A 17,824-nucleotide genomic window follows, 5' to 3' on the forward strand; every position below is an offset into this window, starting at 1 on the left:
TTTTTTAAGCACTTTAATAAGGTTAGATGAATTATAATACTAATATACAGTAGCTAATGCATTCTGCCATGTGCCTTGCACTGCTTTGAATAGCTTAGTGTTCCTGTAGCTCAAGTGGTAGACGCACTGCTTTTGCAAGCGCAACGTTGAGGGTTTCTCTCCCAGAGAACACATTAGAAGAAAATTGTTAGCTTGAATGCAATGCAAGTCAATTTGGATAAAAGCGTTTGCTAAATACATATATTTAATTTAACTTATTATTATTTTCATATGTCCTTATTTGTATAGTTGTATTTTAGATTTTAGGGTCTGAGAGAAAAGCAATTTCAATTCTCTGTATGTATGTACTGTACATGTGGAAGAATTGACAATAAAGCAGACTTGACTTGACTTGACTTAATACTAATAACATGAATATGAATTAGTGCTGTCCAACGATTAATCACGATTAATCGCATCCAAAATAAAAATGTTGTTTATATATTATGTGTACTGTGTATAATATTTATTATGTATATATAAATATACATCCATGTATTTATATATTTAAGAATTTTTTACATTTATGTTAAATATATTTATATATAGGTAATATAATTATATAATTATATAAATATATACATGTAAATATATGTGTATTTATATATACATAATAAATATACACAGTACATGCTGATATATAAATAAAAACTTATTTTCGATTTATTTAATTGTTTGACAGCACTAATACGAATATATATGGTACACTATTAATAATATTAACATGAATAACATTAAAATAATTGTAATCATTCTGAGGCATCCTAATTTTACATGGTTTATTGTTGGACCGTTTTGGTTATTTATGGTCATGATCCCGGATGGATTAGATGGAGCTGATACTAACCAGTCAAACTGGTAAATGTAGACCAACTTGAACCATAGCAGGTTCCTAAAACGTGCCTTAAGCTGATATGAAATGGAGTAACAATTTATCACTTTATCACAACTGGCCTAAAGATTTTTGTAATAATCTACTTAAATTGCAACAAACATTTGCAATAAACCTCAAATCACAGTCTCACTTTTGTTGTCCCACTTGAACAGTTACAGTGAAAAGCAGAGTAAAAATATTAGCCAAACAAAATCCTGAGGAGTATAAAGCTTTTATCCATCACAGATCTACCAAAAAAACCATCCCACTTTCGCATATTCTGCCCTACATTTAACATTGGACTGTCAAAGTTGATCAATGGTGTTTCCACTCATCTGACCTTTGAAGGCTTTTCCATCATCTTACAAAAGCGCAGCTAATGATGAGCTGATGGTTTTGGATTATGCTGAGGAGTCACTGCCAGGATTTAATTTTTTAGATACTGGTATAAAATGCAAGGTTCTTTAAAATGTATATTGATGAATGAGAAGATTTAGACAGCAGATGGCAGTCTCACGCTTCTCCAGTTTTTTAAACGCAAAGCCCTTCTGTTGATGCTTCATTCTCATTCTAGTGGCGTCACAGCTGCCCATTACTGCTCACTTGTCTGTTAGGTCTTCGTCTCTCTGCCATTCCTAAAGGTTTTTTTTTTTTAAACAAAGAGCATAAAATGACAGTCTTCTGAGCAAATACAGCAAAAGAAAGTTTCAAATCTTGCTTACCTATCAAACACTCTCATTTCAGTGACATTTGGGAAGGTTTTTTTGTACTCTTAATGCATTTCCTCTGGCAGGACAGATGCACTGGCAGAAGTGAACATTTAAGTTCATTCTGCTTTGAAGGAAAATTGGAAGCAAGTACTAAATTATTCATCAAATCACAAATCCAGGGCTCAGAGTTGAGTTTGGAAAGATGTGGAGTAGAACGGCATCAGAATGTGCTGACAGGTTTTCCTTGTCTTTTTTTCTTTGTCTCTTTCTTAATGTGGGTTTTTGAAGAAGTTGAATCACCATTTAAAAAGTAACTGCAGCAATAAGTGAGTATCCTTGCCTTGCTTTCAGTTTCAAAGCTTGTGTCTTTTGTTTGAAAAGCACTAATTCTTTCCCACTACTTATTGATCAATACATGCCTTAAGGCTGTAACATTCTTGTAACATTCAATCTCTAACAAGCTCTTGTTAATGCAGTATATATATATATATATATATATATATATATATATATATATATATATATATAGGTGTTTATATACAGGTGCAAGGGAGGCAATGCCTCCACAAAAAACTGGATGAGAAAAAAATTTGTAGTACAAAAATAAAAAAAATCCAAGTATGACAAAATATGGCAACATTAAAATGTGTATAAATAACTAGTTTTTAATAAAGAAATACTGTCCACAGAAATACTGTGTCTGTGAACAATATTTACCAAGCTTTGATAATTGATGATTAGAAAAAAAGCAGAAATAGTTAAAAGTTAATTAAAAGGAATAAGTTCAAAATTAAAATCTATTGTTTAAATTGTTAGTGCCTTGTTGACCTGACAATGTTAACGTACAGTATTTGGTCTTGGTGGAATAGATCCGAGATAGTACTGAGAGTTGCTACTTCCAATACATCTACAACATGCAGCTGTGAGCATGTAAGAAATATTGGTGCTGCACATATAACATACAGTATATGAATCACCCTGTAGCAGATCTATACAGGTGGAGCTGGGGAAGGTGGAGGGTTAAAATGAGTAGTGCTGCTACTGCTACAGCCAACACTAGCCAAGTCTTTGAAGTTTGCGGGGAGAGCTCATTGGCTACTGATACAGGAGAGAACCTATCAGCTGTGACATGATGTCATTATGTCATATTAAGGTAAGCAGTTACGGCTTTATCCTTGTGATTTTCATGCAATCTACCATTGATCTACCAGAATACACTCATTGTATTTTATATATACACATATAATTTAATATATATTGATATTTTGTACAAACAATTGTTTGTAGTAATATTGGGCTATTCTCTGACAACACAAAACACTTCAGGTCACAAGGCCTATAGTACAAAATATATATATGTAAACTTCACATCCATTTGTTTTTATCCTTTTGATTTTCATGTAATCAACCATTTCATAGTAGGCAGAATTGGTACTTCAGTTTTGCATTTGCTGGAATATAATTGAAACCACAACTACTGACTAAATGAAAACACCCATTTAACTAAATGCTGTACTTAAGTGTATTCTGTACATACTGACCAAATGCAATTTACTCCACTCGATTTACAATAGACCCAGAATAATGACGAAAACAGAAGTGTGTCATGACCAGCTTTCATCATTTGAAAGCAATCAACACTACACAGCTTTTAAAGGCTTGATCCAAATATAGCCTTATCAGTCTGAATCTTTTCCAAATTCAAGCTGCCTCTTATTCCAGGAAGCTGCTCTCCATAAGCATGCTTTTAGCTCTAGCCTTTAAATAGCTCCATCTGTACTGCAGTGCGTATAGTTAGCTCGGAAACAAGTACCTCATGAGCATATAATATACAGTGAGTGCAGAACGAGGAGAATGAAAATGTGGGGGCCGCATTCCCTTCAAGACCATAGAGGAAGAGTGTTGTTTAGAGGCCCGACAACCTAGATCTGAGCAGTTGTGACAGTAGAGGAATCTTAAGACTTCTTTGTATTAGCAGTATGTGGAATCTTCTGGAGTAGGAACACATCAATATATAAGACCAGATGATGAAACTGCCATGTAAGACAAGGGCTTGACTGCACAGCATGAGAGTTCTTACAGTGGATAAATAAAAGAGACCACACTGACCAAATCAGTACGAAGTATAGAACCATGTGTATTTTTCCCTCTGTCAATGTACACATATTTAGATTTCATCTCACAGTAACACTTTACAATTACATTAAGAACGGGAATATACTTTGACCAGCATAGGTAAATGACAATTATATCTTAAAAGAACAAACAAAACAAAAACACAAACAGAAAAAAAGCCCTGTCAATGACGTAACAAAAAACCCAAATGTAAAATGGAGGCATGGCTAGGTGTAATGCTTCATTTTTTTTTACCAAATTCAATAAAATCCTAAAACATTATTCCCCCCCCACCCCAGAATTTCATTTTTGAAAATCACTTTGTGTAACTGAAGTAATATCTAATGTGAATAACATTATTTTTTTTTCATTTGCAGAGAAAGGACTAAACAAAAACTGCTTTGTTATAACAAGGAATGTCAATTCAGGAAAAACATATTTTCAAATGTAAGAAATATCTAGACAGTATACTGTATTTTTTTCTTCCTTTTTCCCTCCTTTCCAGGAGGTGTCCTTAAATACAAAAGTCTGGACACAAGGTTGTGCTGCTTTATCCATAAAAGTCTTGTCAGTTCGCTCCTTTTCGCTTTCTTTTAAAGTTTGGGAGGTGGTGAGCTGGCATCCCGATGAGAACAAGTTCCTTTTTTTCCCTCCTAGAAGAGACATCACACAGTTCTCAAAATATGATTTTGCCTCCATTCTCTTTATCCTGTTTGTTTCCCTGTTTGTAGTCTCATTCGGATGCGTATTGGGCTGTAGTTTCACACCATAAAGAATATAGGAGGCAAGAGAAAGAGTTCTCGTAGTCTTGCGTATATCTTTCTCATGCCGGAGGACGAACGAGGACAAACACTCACACACACACACACAAGCGCACACGCACATACGCAGACGAACCGTATGCACGATACACACAAACCTGTCTCCTGAAACATTTTCAGTGATGTCCTGTATTTACATAGATACAAACTCTTTTGTCCAAGCTGATGTTCAGTTCAGGACAGTCCCAATTTCTGAGGTCTCTTTTGTCCGTGTCGTGCTCGCCCATGGTGCTATGAATCCCTCCGTGTGAGATGAGAGTTATCAACTTTGTTTTTCATACCAAAAAACTCCCATAGAAAGCTGAATGTGAATACATCATGCATGGAACTCAATTAGTAGCCCAACAGATCACAATGTTTTGGCACCATGGAGAGAGAGAGAATGCCTTCTGAATGCCTTTCATTCGCCTTTTTAAGTTCTAACAACCTTCTGAGCTCTTCTACACCTGCTGGTGGAGGTGTTGCTGTCTAAGTGAGGACGTGTTTATAAAACAATGGTGGATAAACACTAAAGAAAGAATTAGATTCATGTTTCATGGCGGAGAGAGATAAATCCTAATTTCTGTACTGACAAAGGGTACCAGGGTGGAAATGAATTCAAACACTTCGGCTCCATCAGAGAACGAAACAGAAGATGTGATGTTAATCTGCCGCCTTTCCAACCGAACACGTTTTTTCCCTTCGAAAAAGGTGTCAGATTTAACATCCACAAGATCTGATGGGAGCATCTGCTTGTCTCGTGCAAATAACTAACACAATCGCTTCGGTTCTTCATGAATTATTACAACGAGGGCTAGCAAACGATAATATTAAACAAACGTTCAAGAATAGCACCAAAAGCTCATATGTGGAGGTATCTGTTAAACCGGTGGGTTTTCTCTCCCTGTCCATGGTGTTTTGTTTCTCTCCCGTGGAGACCCGGACCACGCAAAACATAAATTTTTAATCGCAAAGAGGACATTACATCATTTGGAATGTAATGGAAGATTTTCTTTAGACATGATAGCGATAAAATTACATACAACAAAGGCTTCGCAAGACAGAAATGAAAGGAGGAGCTATCGCTCAGTGTTCCTTCCTCCTCATTCCCTACGTTCATATCTTTCGGTGGCAGAAAAACGTTTGGAGAAGTAAACAGAAGATTGTGTGGCTTAAATGTTTGAGGATGCAGAGGAGGTGATTTGAAGGTTTGAAATCCTCAGCACACTTCCTGTCTGTAAACCTCCTCCTCTGTCTCTCTCAGACGTAGTACTCCTTGTCTTTATTCTTCTTGCCCTTGGTGGTCGTCTTTGCGACGGCCGTGGTCGTGCTCGCCGTCTTCTCTTTGACCACGGCGCCGTTGCTTTCAGATCCCGAATTGCGGCTCTGGTCCACCTGATAAGAACCTTCGTCTCGGTTGCGGTACTTGTACATGGCGTAAAGGAGGATGAGGATGCAGAGGGCGGCAGCCGCCACGATGCCCACCACCATGCCTGTGGTGCTGCTGGACTCCCTGATTACCTCCACGGCGCCCGGGTGGCCCTTCTCCATCAGGTCGGTGGGGTGAGCTGTGGGTACATGGGGGAAACCAGGCGGGTAGGTTAACCCTGGAGTGTGACGGGAGGGCGGGGCAGGTGGCAGGAGCACCTGGTCACGGGTGTTCATTTTGCCTGCGGGGATGTGGAGCTGGTTGGGGTTAGTGGTGGGGCCGGGGATGGGAGGGCGGTGGTCACCTGGGCTCTGCCCTCCGCTCTTGCCCACAGCGGGGGGCGGCGGTAGGACCGTCCTGTCTGTGACCATGGGGGAGTTTTTGTAAAAGTCCTCGTCATCGGACTCCGTCATTTCTCCGGAGCCGAAAGCCGATACCTCCATGGGGTCACCGCAGTCCTCCTGGTCCGGAGGGCATGGAGGGCGGGGGTCAGACAGGACAAGGGACTCTTTGGTGGTTTGGAGAGGGGTCAGGGATGTGGGAGGGGCGGGGATGGCAGGGTAACGGGTGGCTATGGGAAGGGGGTCTTGGGTGTCCACGGTAATTATGGGCAACACAAGTTCACCTCCTGGGATGAGAGAGGAGAAAGAACAATTAGCAAGGACTCGAGAATGTCTACATGCACATACACGCGCACTCTATTAATAATACAATTAGAATTCTATTCTGTGCAATTTATTCTAAGACAGATTCTACACACACTACTTTACATTCACATTGCTACAGTATTTTCTAAACCTACTCAAATAATGACTAACATTAATATGTCTAGATCACTACAGTAACATGTAAAACAGAACCAACTCATATCTTGAATAGCTCTTGGCTCTTCTTTGGTTAAACAAGATAGCAAACTATGGAGTTTGGGTCACTTACATCAACAAATAGGCCGCATGATTTTTGCATGGAAAAAAAGCAAAATTACAAAAAACAAAGGTGTGTAAGATGGTCCCTTTAAAAGCACAAATGTTCTCTCCTTTAAACTCTTAGACACCCATCTGTGCTCTAGGCGTTAATTTGACAGATTTCACTATGCAATGATTTAATCCTCAGCATATGTGCATTGTGTAATAAGTTAAATGCTGTGTCTCAAAACCTAGTTAGCTGATTTCTGTGTAATACTATATAGGGAATTGTCTATATAAATCTTATTACAAACAAAATTAAATCTCATGAGTGGATTTGACAGATATGAGATCTGAGAGGCTCCTTTAAGGCAGAAACGTCTGATTCTGATGTTGGCATGTGATTAAGCTAATAAACTGAATATAAAGCACACAGACAGCCAAAAAACATTTGAATTATACACCCTACTTTTCAAATGTTTGGGGTCAGTAAGTTTTATTTCTTATTTTTATGTTTTATCCACCAAGGACATATTTAACTGATAAAAAGGCAGTAAAGCCATATATACTTTTAGGAAAGATTCCTACTTCAAATAAGCTTCTTTTGAACGAGTAAATGGTTAATTTAAAAGTGGTGTAATGGCTGCTGAAAACTTTAACTTCATTCACAGCATCAAACTACATTTTAGATTTTTATTTTTTATTTTTAACAGTAAAAAGATTACATATTACTTACTTTTTTAATCAATTATTACTACATTTACTTTATTTTTTAGCAAATAAATACTATTATCAAATAAATACTATATTTTCATCAATAAATACAATGACATGAAATGTCTTCCCAACCACAAACTCCTTAATGATATATAAAAAAAACTTCATTATGTCTTTAATAATTGAGGGAAAAAAGATAAACTTTTTAACTTGGAATGGAGCTTATCACATCACATTTTGGGATGGCCTTATCTATGAAACAAAAAAAGCTATACTTTAAATAATTGGTAAAATTATTTATTTTTAAATGTTGCATGGTTTTGCACAAGATTGCACAAATGATGCACGAACGAGCGAGGCATGCAGCTGACCAGATTTTGAGACAGAGCCAATAAATAGGGCTGTTGTAGCAATTATTTAATAAGAAATGTCCGGGTTAATGTGTTTAATGTTCCAACATTTCATTCAACTAAAATAATCTGAAATGAAACCAAAGGCTTGGACAAATGTCAAACAGCAACAGCTGATTTTCCAGATGGGCCATCAGAAACAACTCAACCACTCAACAACACTGAATGGTTGCAACGTAATGCACAATCACAAGAGAAATAGCTGAGCACAGAGTAATAATTCCATGCAACACGGTTTGACGTCACACCTATTTTACTGATATACGAATGCTCAAAGCAGAACCCAATTATGGAGTGGAATGGCCACTCAGCATTATATATAGCCCAGATTGTAGAAGGCCACCCTTTAAGCAATATAACACTTAGTCTAAACTCAGTCAGATCAGCTCATAATTTAGTTCCTAAATGACCTGATGAGTTTGAAAAAAGTATACTTCTTTGTTTATAGCATCTATGGGGTTAATTTGAGGGAAAAGTGCTAGCAGAAAAACATTATAAACATAATTCACATAGGAACACAAATTAAAATTGACACCATATTTTAGATCCAATTAAAGCTATTTCCTTAATGTTTGCAATTGTTTCATTTTACATATAAAAAACCCAAAAAGTTTTTACTGAACACACAAGATACTTAACAGTATTGAAAATTAACAAAAAATTTAAAATGGAAGATCTTGTTGGAATTAAAATTAGGAATTATCTACAGAACTGCACTACATCAAAACTTAATATATCCGCCAGTCATTAAAATCCAATCTGATGTTTATGCTGCATGTGAGCGTTTGGAGCTTGCGTGGGCCTGTATGGCCTCAGTGCTGCAGTGTACGTTTGTACTCACCAGTGCCAGGCTCACACTCCTCCAGATCCTCATCATCACTGGGACATTCGGCTGACGCCACCAGCAGGTCATCTGAGTTCTGAAAGAGAATTCAGGCACAGGATGGTTCTTTTTTCCATGTTTGTAGGTATTTATTCTGATTTCTCTGCACACTTCTCTGAGAGGAATCTGAAATTGTGACTGTATCTTATTTACACAGTTTTCTTTAAAGCCCAGCGTTTTTATCATATTTAGTCACTTAGGCCCCAGGGGTTGTTTTTATTAAAGTTAACAGTTTTCAGCCTTTTTCACATCAAAACTTTTCACTAACTTTTCTATTATTATAACTTTTCAAATACATTTTGATATTATAGATACCATACTGTGTATATATATATATATATATATATATATATATATATATATATATATATATATATATATATATATATATATATATATATAAATCTGACATTTATTGTAAAATACCAGCAGCTGTGGTTGCCAAAACTTAACCATAAAAAATACAGTAGCAATATTTGGGGTTTTACAGACTTGACTTAAATTTACAGCAAAAAGAAGGCATTTCAATAACTGATATATGTATACCAACCATTTGAATTACTAATATATGTTTTGTACTACTGTAATACACTGACAACCACCAAAAACAGGTGGTGAATGTCACATGATGAACCAAAGTTCACAAACACACAACAGCCCTTCCACAAGCTGAGGAGGGAAATACTTAAATATGGAAGGTGTATACAGTGATATTTCAGTATCACTTGCAGTGTACTGAAAAATGCAATAAACGTTAATTTAACAACATTAGACGCAAGAAAAAACCCTAAAGTACACAACTGTTAAGAAACAACTAAGAAGATAAGTTATTTCAAAGAAAAATATCAAATGTGAAGTGCCATGAAGGTAATTCTGGGAATGTCAATTTATGGTTTTTCATTGTAAATTATACAATGGCTTGTTCTTTTTCACTTCCAAAAAATTCAGTTTAACAGTGTTTTACTGTAGAATTACCGTTCTTCATCATATCTATAGATACTCTTAACCAATTATGACGGTTTGCATTTCATTTTATTTTTTTACATTGCAGACTTTCTGAAAGTAAAAACAATGGAATATAGTATACAAACAATAATAACATAAATAAACAAAGTATAACAATTGCAATATTTATTGTGTGATTTATATTAATGTAAAAATTATAGCTGTCTCAGTTATTTTCACCACAATAAACAATTTTGCTTGTTTGTTTAAATCAGTGTATTTGTTTACCAAGGAGACTATGGTGTAGATGAAGAGCATCCTTGAATCAATAAAATGAGAAAATATTATTTATATATATTTTTTATTAATATTTATATTTTCTGTCATTTTAAATTTATAACTTTGTAAAATGATGCTAAAAGTGTGAAAATAAAATTGAATATATTTAGGATGCATAAAATGCTACCTATGAAAATACCATTAGCAACACAAAGGAGTCATTTAACCAGCATTTTATCCAAAAAGTTTTTTAAAAACGTCACTTCCACTACTTCCTAAATTGTGGCGGAAATGACAGAATTCTTCTATGATGCACATCCACTGTTTCAACTGTATTTTCTTAAAGTCCACAGGCTCAAAAGCATCCACGGCTGAAGAAACAGCCATTGGCTGTGGAGGCAATTGTTCAGCTCTTATGATGTAGTGAGGCTAGACCAAATGGCTTTGCTGCCCCTTGGTTTGACCTGAGTTTGAATTAACATTCCCGACTCATACCTCACATTCATAAAACATGTAATTGGATCTGGGCCATGACTGATTTGGGCGCATCAGTTTGTCCTTTCCTATCGAGAGGTCAGAACAATTTCGCTGTTCATTCATATGGGCATATTTATCTGTTTGCGAGGCTGGGAGCATCGACTGAATGAACCTCCCCATTTGAAGATCCTCCCCATCTAGATCTGGTATATGGAGGCATTTATTGATGGTGACACCAGTATTTGCATTTGCGCTCTCTATATTAATACACACAAACAAATACACAGCTAGAGGAATACCTTTTTCATGTGCATGTAATGAAAACAACCATGGTAAGCATCATAAGAGCTAATTCCTAAAGGTTCATGTGTGTGCTTTCCATGATGCGATTACTGAGATAATACTTTTTCCTTCTTCATTCAAGACCAGATAAGTTTGTATCTTAATATATGCAATATATTATATTTGGGTCATACAGTATGATGCAATTTCAAGTGTGAGAGTGTTACAAGCTGTTCTTCCATAGATAAGATCCCTTAATGCTGGGTACACACCAAAAGATAATTAGGCTGAATTTGGGCCGATTTCCCCCTTCTGACAATCCTAGCTATGTCCAGATTATCTTGATTTTCCCTTGGTGTGAGGCAGTGTTGTCAAAAGACCCGGTACTTCGGTACCAAGTTGTTACTAAAAAAAAAAAAAAAAGTCATGGTTTCTTTAAGTACCGGTGGTATCGAATACCCGGTCAGCCCGGTTCTTGATGAATACATCGCTATGATTTCCGCGAAGCAAAAAAAAACGGACAGAATCTCAAAATCCAGTCATGAAAATTAAACTTACATTTTAATATGGACAGTCACGGAATCTGTCAAAGTTAGCATAAATTAATCAAATCTCCATATGGACCAGTATCTGTAAATGTTAAGCCGCAAAAGTTGGTTGAAATATGAATCCTGCATGTTCTGCTCTTCTCTGTGTGAATGAATGAATGGCAGAGACGTGCGGGTTTGTTTACTACATAGACTGAAGCGCGTGACGCTTGCAGTAATTTCAGCATCTCAATGAGGACATAAATACATAAACATCACCAGAACTGTTCTGAGTCACTTCACAAGCATTTTACCATTTCATCTGAGTAAAAAGGCGTTTCACGGCTACCCGTCAAAATAAGTTCATTTTTACATAAAGGCATTGTGCTAGAAATATTACTATTATTTAGTAGAATGTATGTGATACTGCTACTAATGTTAAAAAATAATAAAACTTTTTAAATAAATATATCAACAAATATTTCTTCCATGTTTTAATTTTAATAACAAATTAATTTACCAAAAAATAAAATGTGTTTAAATTTCATTACTTAAAAGACAAATTAAATTTGGGTGAAACTTGTTTACTGTTTTTCATAATTATATTACGTGTAGAAAAACACACTTTAAACACAATTGTAAATAAGTATAAAGAATGGCATTGGTTTTATTTTTAGTGATAAAAAGTGTTTTTTTTAATTAGCATATTTTTGTGTTTTGCTTTGGTACCGAAATTGGTACCGAGAACCGTGGATTTTCACTGGTATCGGTACCGAATACTGAAATTTTGGTACTGTGACAACAGTAGTGTGAGGTGTGTTAAGAGTGTCCGAACCTGATCGGAAGAAAGTCAGAGCTGCCCCGATAGCAAATCGTAAATTTTCAACTTTTATGTTTAATATTTATGATCAGAAATCCTGATGTGTGTGGGGGGGGACCCCGAGGACAAATGCACGCACGCTCTGGAGAATATCACATTAAACGAAACAATATCCAATCAGAAAGCGAGATGATGGAAGATGGAAGCAGTCATGGGACAGCATAAAGTGAAATTGATGTGGACAGCAGAAATGGAGGATCAGTTTGTTGATTTGTGGCAACAGCACAAATGTTTATACAACGTGTCGTGTATTTTCTGTGAAAATCATTCCAAACACTATCATTGTAATTTCTTCCTGCATATCATCCGCCATGCTTATTCTAAAGTATCGTGAGATTTTGCGAGATTTCATGTGTTCACAGTCGAGACTCTGGTTGAAAATCTGTTCATGTGTGGTGTGCTGTATTTGTCACATCATGGCACACCACACACTATAGGAGCAAAACGGTTAAATCTAGGATTTTTTATCCTCATGTTTGTGGTCTATCACATTTTGAAAATCTTATAAGATGTAAAAAAATATTTTGGTGTTTACCCCAGCATAAGTTGCAAAGACTAAAGTCTCAAATCCAAAGAGATATTCTTTATAAAAGTTAAGACTCGTCCACACCCTCTTAAAACACCTTGTTTAAACACTCCCCCACATGTCTACATCACTGTATGGAAAGATTTAAATAACACCACCCAAATGTAAACTTTGTGTACACATGTAACTTTGATTCTTGCAGTAGTATTGTTGCTGTTGCCACTGCCATGCAAAACTGCTGTTTGGTCTTCCAAAAGAGTACACCCTTAGAAATCAGTGGTTAAGTTGTATTGACAACACTATTCCAGAACAGTTCAACCCAAATATTCAGATGTGTGCAGTGTATTTTAAAGAGGACTGTTTCGTGGACCCGCAGAGTAGCCTACAATGATGTCTGTTAGAGTCCTGCGGGTTTGGGTACCCGCAAATTTGGCTGAAATGGGTGAAAATATATCCAACCGTGTCGGATACGGGTGCGGGTCGGGTCGGACACAGGGGAAACACGGGTCTAAACACGGGTTCAAAACAGTTTCAAAATTAAGCCTATTTCAAAATTTGTGTCATAAAATTATATCGCGCATACAGCTCAACTAACGTGTTCGTTATAAAGGTGTTTAAACAACAATACACTTCCACTTGCATGTATTTGACAATGGGAATATCTGATATTTCATTCCATAGCTAACACATTTGTGAATATGGGCCTAATCTAGGCTATCCAGGGTTGTTTTTTTTTTTTTCAATTGCATCTGAAAATGACTTTGTGCAGCTCATTCACATGTGCGCTCTGGCGCAGATCCGCCTCTCGCAATGCTTAGCTGTGAACGATTTAAAAATGGGTGCGTTCGACTTGAAGCACAACCTCAGACGGTGGTTTGATTCACTCTTTTGTTGTTCTGTTTTCTTTCAGGATCAAAAATACAACAAATGAAAGCATTTATCTGTATTTCCGACTGATGAGAACTATGCATATACATTCATAAATCAGTCAATTTTGTATTTTATTATGAGATATTTTATTCTAATGTGATCAGTGACTCAAGCACTGATGGACCAAAGAGCACGTATTTCGGTATTTGCAGTAAAAACGTGAAATATAAATTCTCAGAAAATGCATTTAACACCAATATATTGAAACGTCTGTTTATATACTCCATTAATAAAGGAGTCCAGACATTGGAAAAATATCAGTCCACATGCGTTTTATATTTAATATGAGGGAAATAGACATGCATGCATGCGTGACACAAAAAATATTTTACTTTTAGGTAGCAAAATATTTTTTAGTAATTCTGTCAATTACACTAAGGTTATTACATTGTCTGCTATATATTTGCTTCTTATTTATTAAATACGGGCAATTGACTGATAAAACATTGATGAAAATTAAGATAAAATGTATAAAAAACGAATATCTTTTAAAAAGAGTTTTCCATAAATAACTTCTGTATGACCTGGCAATAAAATTCGAAAAAAGTGTGTCTAATGTGATTGGCTTAACTGATTTGATTTCGGGTGCAGGTCGGGTGTCGGTTCTATTTTAAGTGAGTCGGGTCGGGTGTGGATTTTAATTAGTGCTGCTGTCGGAAAACGGGTTGGATGCGGTTTTAAGCACTGCGGGTACGGGTGGGTGCGGATTTACAAAATTGGACCCGTGCAGCTCTCTGATGTCTGTGGACAAAGGCTGTTTCCATAAAGTGGGGCAGTTCTAACTTTGCGAGGGTGCTTCTGACTCACAGCCTGTAAGTACGTTTTCATATTTAAAGAATTTGCCACTGATGATTCAAATATGATTTTTGAGCAGTGTACAATAGCACTTGTTGTTTGACATTTCTCAGATCACAAATGCAGACATGGTTTTATGGTTATATACATTTAAGCGGCATGATACACAACGCAGCATGTAAAAAGACAGTATAAGCTATTATAATCCATAATTATGTCCCCACTGGATGCAACAAACACCTCGTTTGTAATGTGTTTTATTGGTTCTGTCTTGGGGACATGGCATCACAGTATTATAAGGGGCCTAACATTTCCGTCATCAGCTTGAGGTATTCAGCCAATCACAACGCACTGGATAGCTGGCCAATCAGAGCACACCTCGCTTTTTAGAACGATAAGTTTTGTAAAAATGTACGCGTTTCAGAAGATGTAGAGGAGCAACAATAATGTACATTGTATGGAAAATAATGTGTTTTTTGAACCTTAAACCGCATATACACATTGCATTACAAAAAATACACAAAATAATGTTGTTTTTAGCAACGTCATATGACTCCTTTAATCGGTCTGGATGAAAAAGTGCTGTATTGATTTATTCCACATTTTGCTAGCATTTTTCTTGTTCTTTGACTGTTCACCATTGTCCGCTACAAATATTTCAAAACCTCAACTGGCCAAAGTTAAATTACTTTCGAAGGTAAGCTCACTGAGAAAAACATTCTGTTTTAAAGCCTTTCCATCATATCAGCAATGTTATTATGCTTTATTTACATCAAATATACAAAAACATTTTGTGCTCTCGACATCCATCAAATACTAATGTAGCTGAAACGGAAAAAAGACGACAAAAATTATATGCACAGAAAACACCATCAGGGTTATTTTTAACAAAAAGCCATGCATTGAACAATCAAAGCATTTAATGGGACAAAAGAAAAGCTGTGACAAATTTGCTTGGTTTCTGAGTCTGATTTACAAATACTAAAGACGCTGACATTTTGAACTTCTAATTAAAACATGCACTGCAGCATTAGTTTTGCCTGACTGAGTTTATTAAAGGATAATTAGCGTGCTTCTTATCTGCACTTCTGCACAATTGCTATGTGTTTGTTAAGACAAGTTTATTAACAGCACTGAAATTGCAGGTTGTGTTTTGATATGTGCATACATTTCTGACAAATACGCCATGACAATTTTTTTTTTTGACATGGCAAAAAGAAAGTCGAGGGCACTTTAAATGTCCTAATCCTTAAAAGGGAAGTATAGTATTGTGTCAGCTTGATCAAGGGCTTACTTAACAGACACTATTCACAACGGCACAATTTCGAATGCGCTGCAAGAGCCCTGACGTGGGCTGTGATTTACGTGGTGTCGTGAAGGTTCACTTCAAAAGCACCACAAATTTGAAGTCCAATTTGAAGTTGTGGAAAAGCAATATTAGAACAAAAGATCTGTGCTGCTGGAGGTATGGACGCTTTGATACAAAACAGCACAAGCCGCTCAAAATGAGGCTGAAATAATAAAATATGTCTGACCCTGATGCTCTGACAGATTTCCAGAACACTTGACTTGAGTCTGAAATCTTCAAATATTCAGATATTTTGCCTCCAATTCCTGATGTGAGCTTCCTTGCTTACTATTGACTACAAAGGGAGCTGCCTTAATAGTCTTCATCGTCAGGCAACATTATAAGTGTGTTGATCCAGAACTCTCTATGTAAGTCTGTTTACCTCACAAGTGATCCACATGGACTTATTGCATTTATTACAATTAATTGCAATAAAGTGTAGCATTAGCATGTTGCTAAACTAACAACAAAATATTCTGCACATGACCAAATCAATTCATTTCAACAGTGACTAGCATGTTGCTATAATACTCTGCATGAGATTGACTCACAATTGATTTCAACAGTGTTAAGCTAATTATGAAAAACTCGGCATAGGATACATTTCAATAGTGTAACAAAAACATACTGCTAAACAATTAAATATTCTGTACAGGATCAACTCACAATTTATTTCAATAATGTAATGTTGCTAAACTAGCCAAACAACTACACAACTTGCAATTTATTGACAAACAATTCATTTCAACAGTGTAACATTAACATGTTGCTAAGCTAATGATGAATTACTGTACATGAGATCTACTCACAACTAACTTTAAGAGTGGCATTAGCATGTTGCTAAGCTAATTATAAAATAATCTGCACGGAGCTCACAATTATGCTGCTTTAATAACTTAAAAAATACATAGAACACACAAATATTGGGTAAAATAATCAATTTAAACTACACGTATCTACAGAAATGTCTTTTTTACACTGTGAATGGTAAATGAATGAATTTGTAGTCTAGACACAGTGTTTGGTGCTCTTCCATATAAATGTCTTACTCATCTTGGGGAGAAGAGGAGAGGAGTGGTGCACTGGGACTTCCTTGGCACTAAGCTGTCTCACTCAAATCCCCATTTCCCTGCTATTGCTTTGTATGACTATTTACACCCAGGACATGGTGGATTAGGAGTGATTCACAGCACACATGTGAGAGAATCCGTGCCCGTCCTCATTTGCGCTAATGCGCGCCGCTTGTGGCTATGGATCTTGGCAGTTTTACTATGATTGACACTGATTGTTATTGAGCTTGCCCTTTATTCTTATCAACATGCATCTCCTGATCAATAGAGTTGAACACCTCATGATAAAGGCTGACAGTGGGGGAGGCAAAAGCTCCTAACTTGCTACCAATATGTGATGAATGGGGGGCCGAGACAACAGACATGTCAGATATGACACTCAATATCCTCCATATTAATAGCCATGTGCTCCAGCATTTTACAGATGCTGCTTGAGGTTAATGTGTTTTCTTAGGCGGTCAACAGACTTGAAAAATTGCTGGACTAGGAACAACAATGGTCAGTCTATGCTTTCATGACAAGAGTTGAAAAAATATTTTAAGGAAAGTCTTTATAAATAAATCAGGGCTCAACAGTGTAGATGGCCCCAAGTTATTTAGCTGAATAACATAGGGTTTTGTCAAAACTGTGAGAATGATATGATTTGTGATTGTTTTGAATATACTACATTATATATATATATATATATATATATATATATATATATATATATATATATATATATATATATATATATATATATATATATATATATATATATATATATATATATATATATATATATATATGTATGTATGTGTGTGTGGTGTGTATGTGTGTGTTTAGTGAATATGGTATATAGTGTGTGTATATAATAATGAATTCAGAAAAAATTTAAGTGTTT

General features: G+C 36.0%; 1 protein-coding gene across 19 annotated transcripts in view; it reads right to left on the reverse strand.

The window, feature by feature from the left end:
• Positions 1-5,367: 5,367 nt before the first annotated feature.
• The window catches only part of nrxn2a (neurexin 2a), a 372,119-nt gene continuing 359,662 nt past the window's right edge, over positions 5,368-17,824 (reverse strand). For 12 of the 19 annotated variants that reach the window (XM_059526506.1, XM_059526509.1, XM_059526514.1 and 9 more), the window contains 2 exons: positions 8,841-8,919; positions 5,368-6,595 (listed from right to left, as the gene is read on the reverse strand). In XM_059526506.1, coding sequence (XP_059382489.1) covers positions 5,799-6,595; positions 8,841-8,919 — 876 coding nt within the window. In that variant the 3' untranslated portion in view covers positions 5,368-5,798. The remainder of the gene's footprint in view (positions 6,596-8,840; positions 8,920-17,824) is intronic. The other 7 variants (XM_059526521.1, XM_059526520.1, XM_059526517.1 and 4 more) reach the window with 1 other exon arrangement.

Source organism: Carassius carassius, chromosome 36 (genome assembly GCF_963082965.1).
Source record: "Carassius carassius chromosome 36, fCarCar2.1, whole genome shotgun sequence".
In the NCBI taxonomy this organism is placed as follows: Eukaryota; Metazoa; Chordata; class Actinopteri; order Cypriniformes; family Cyprinidae; genus Carassius; species Carassius carassius.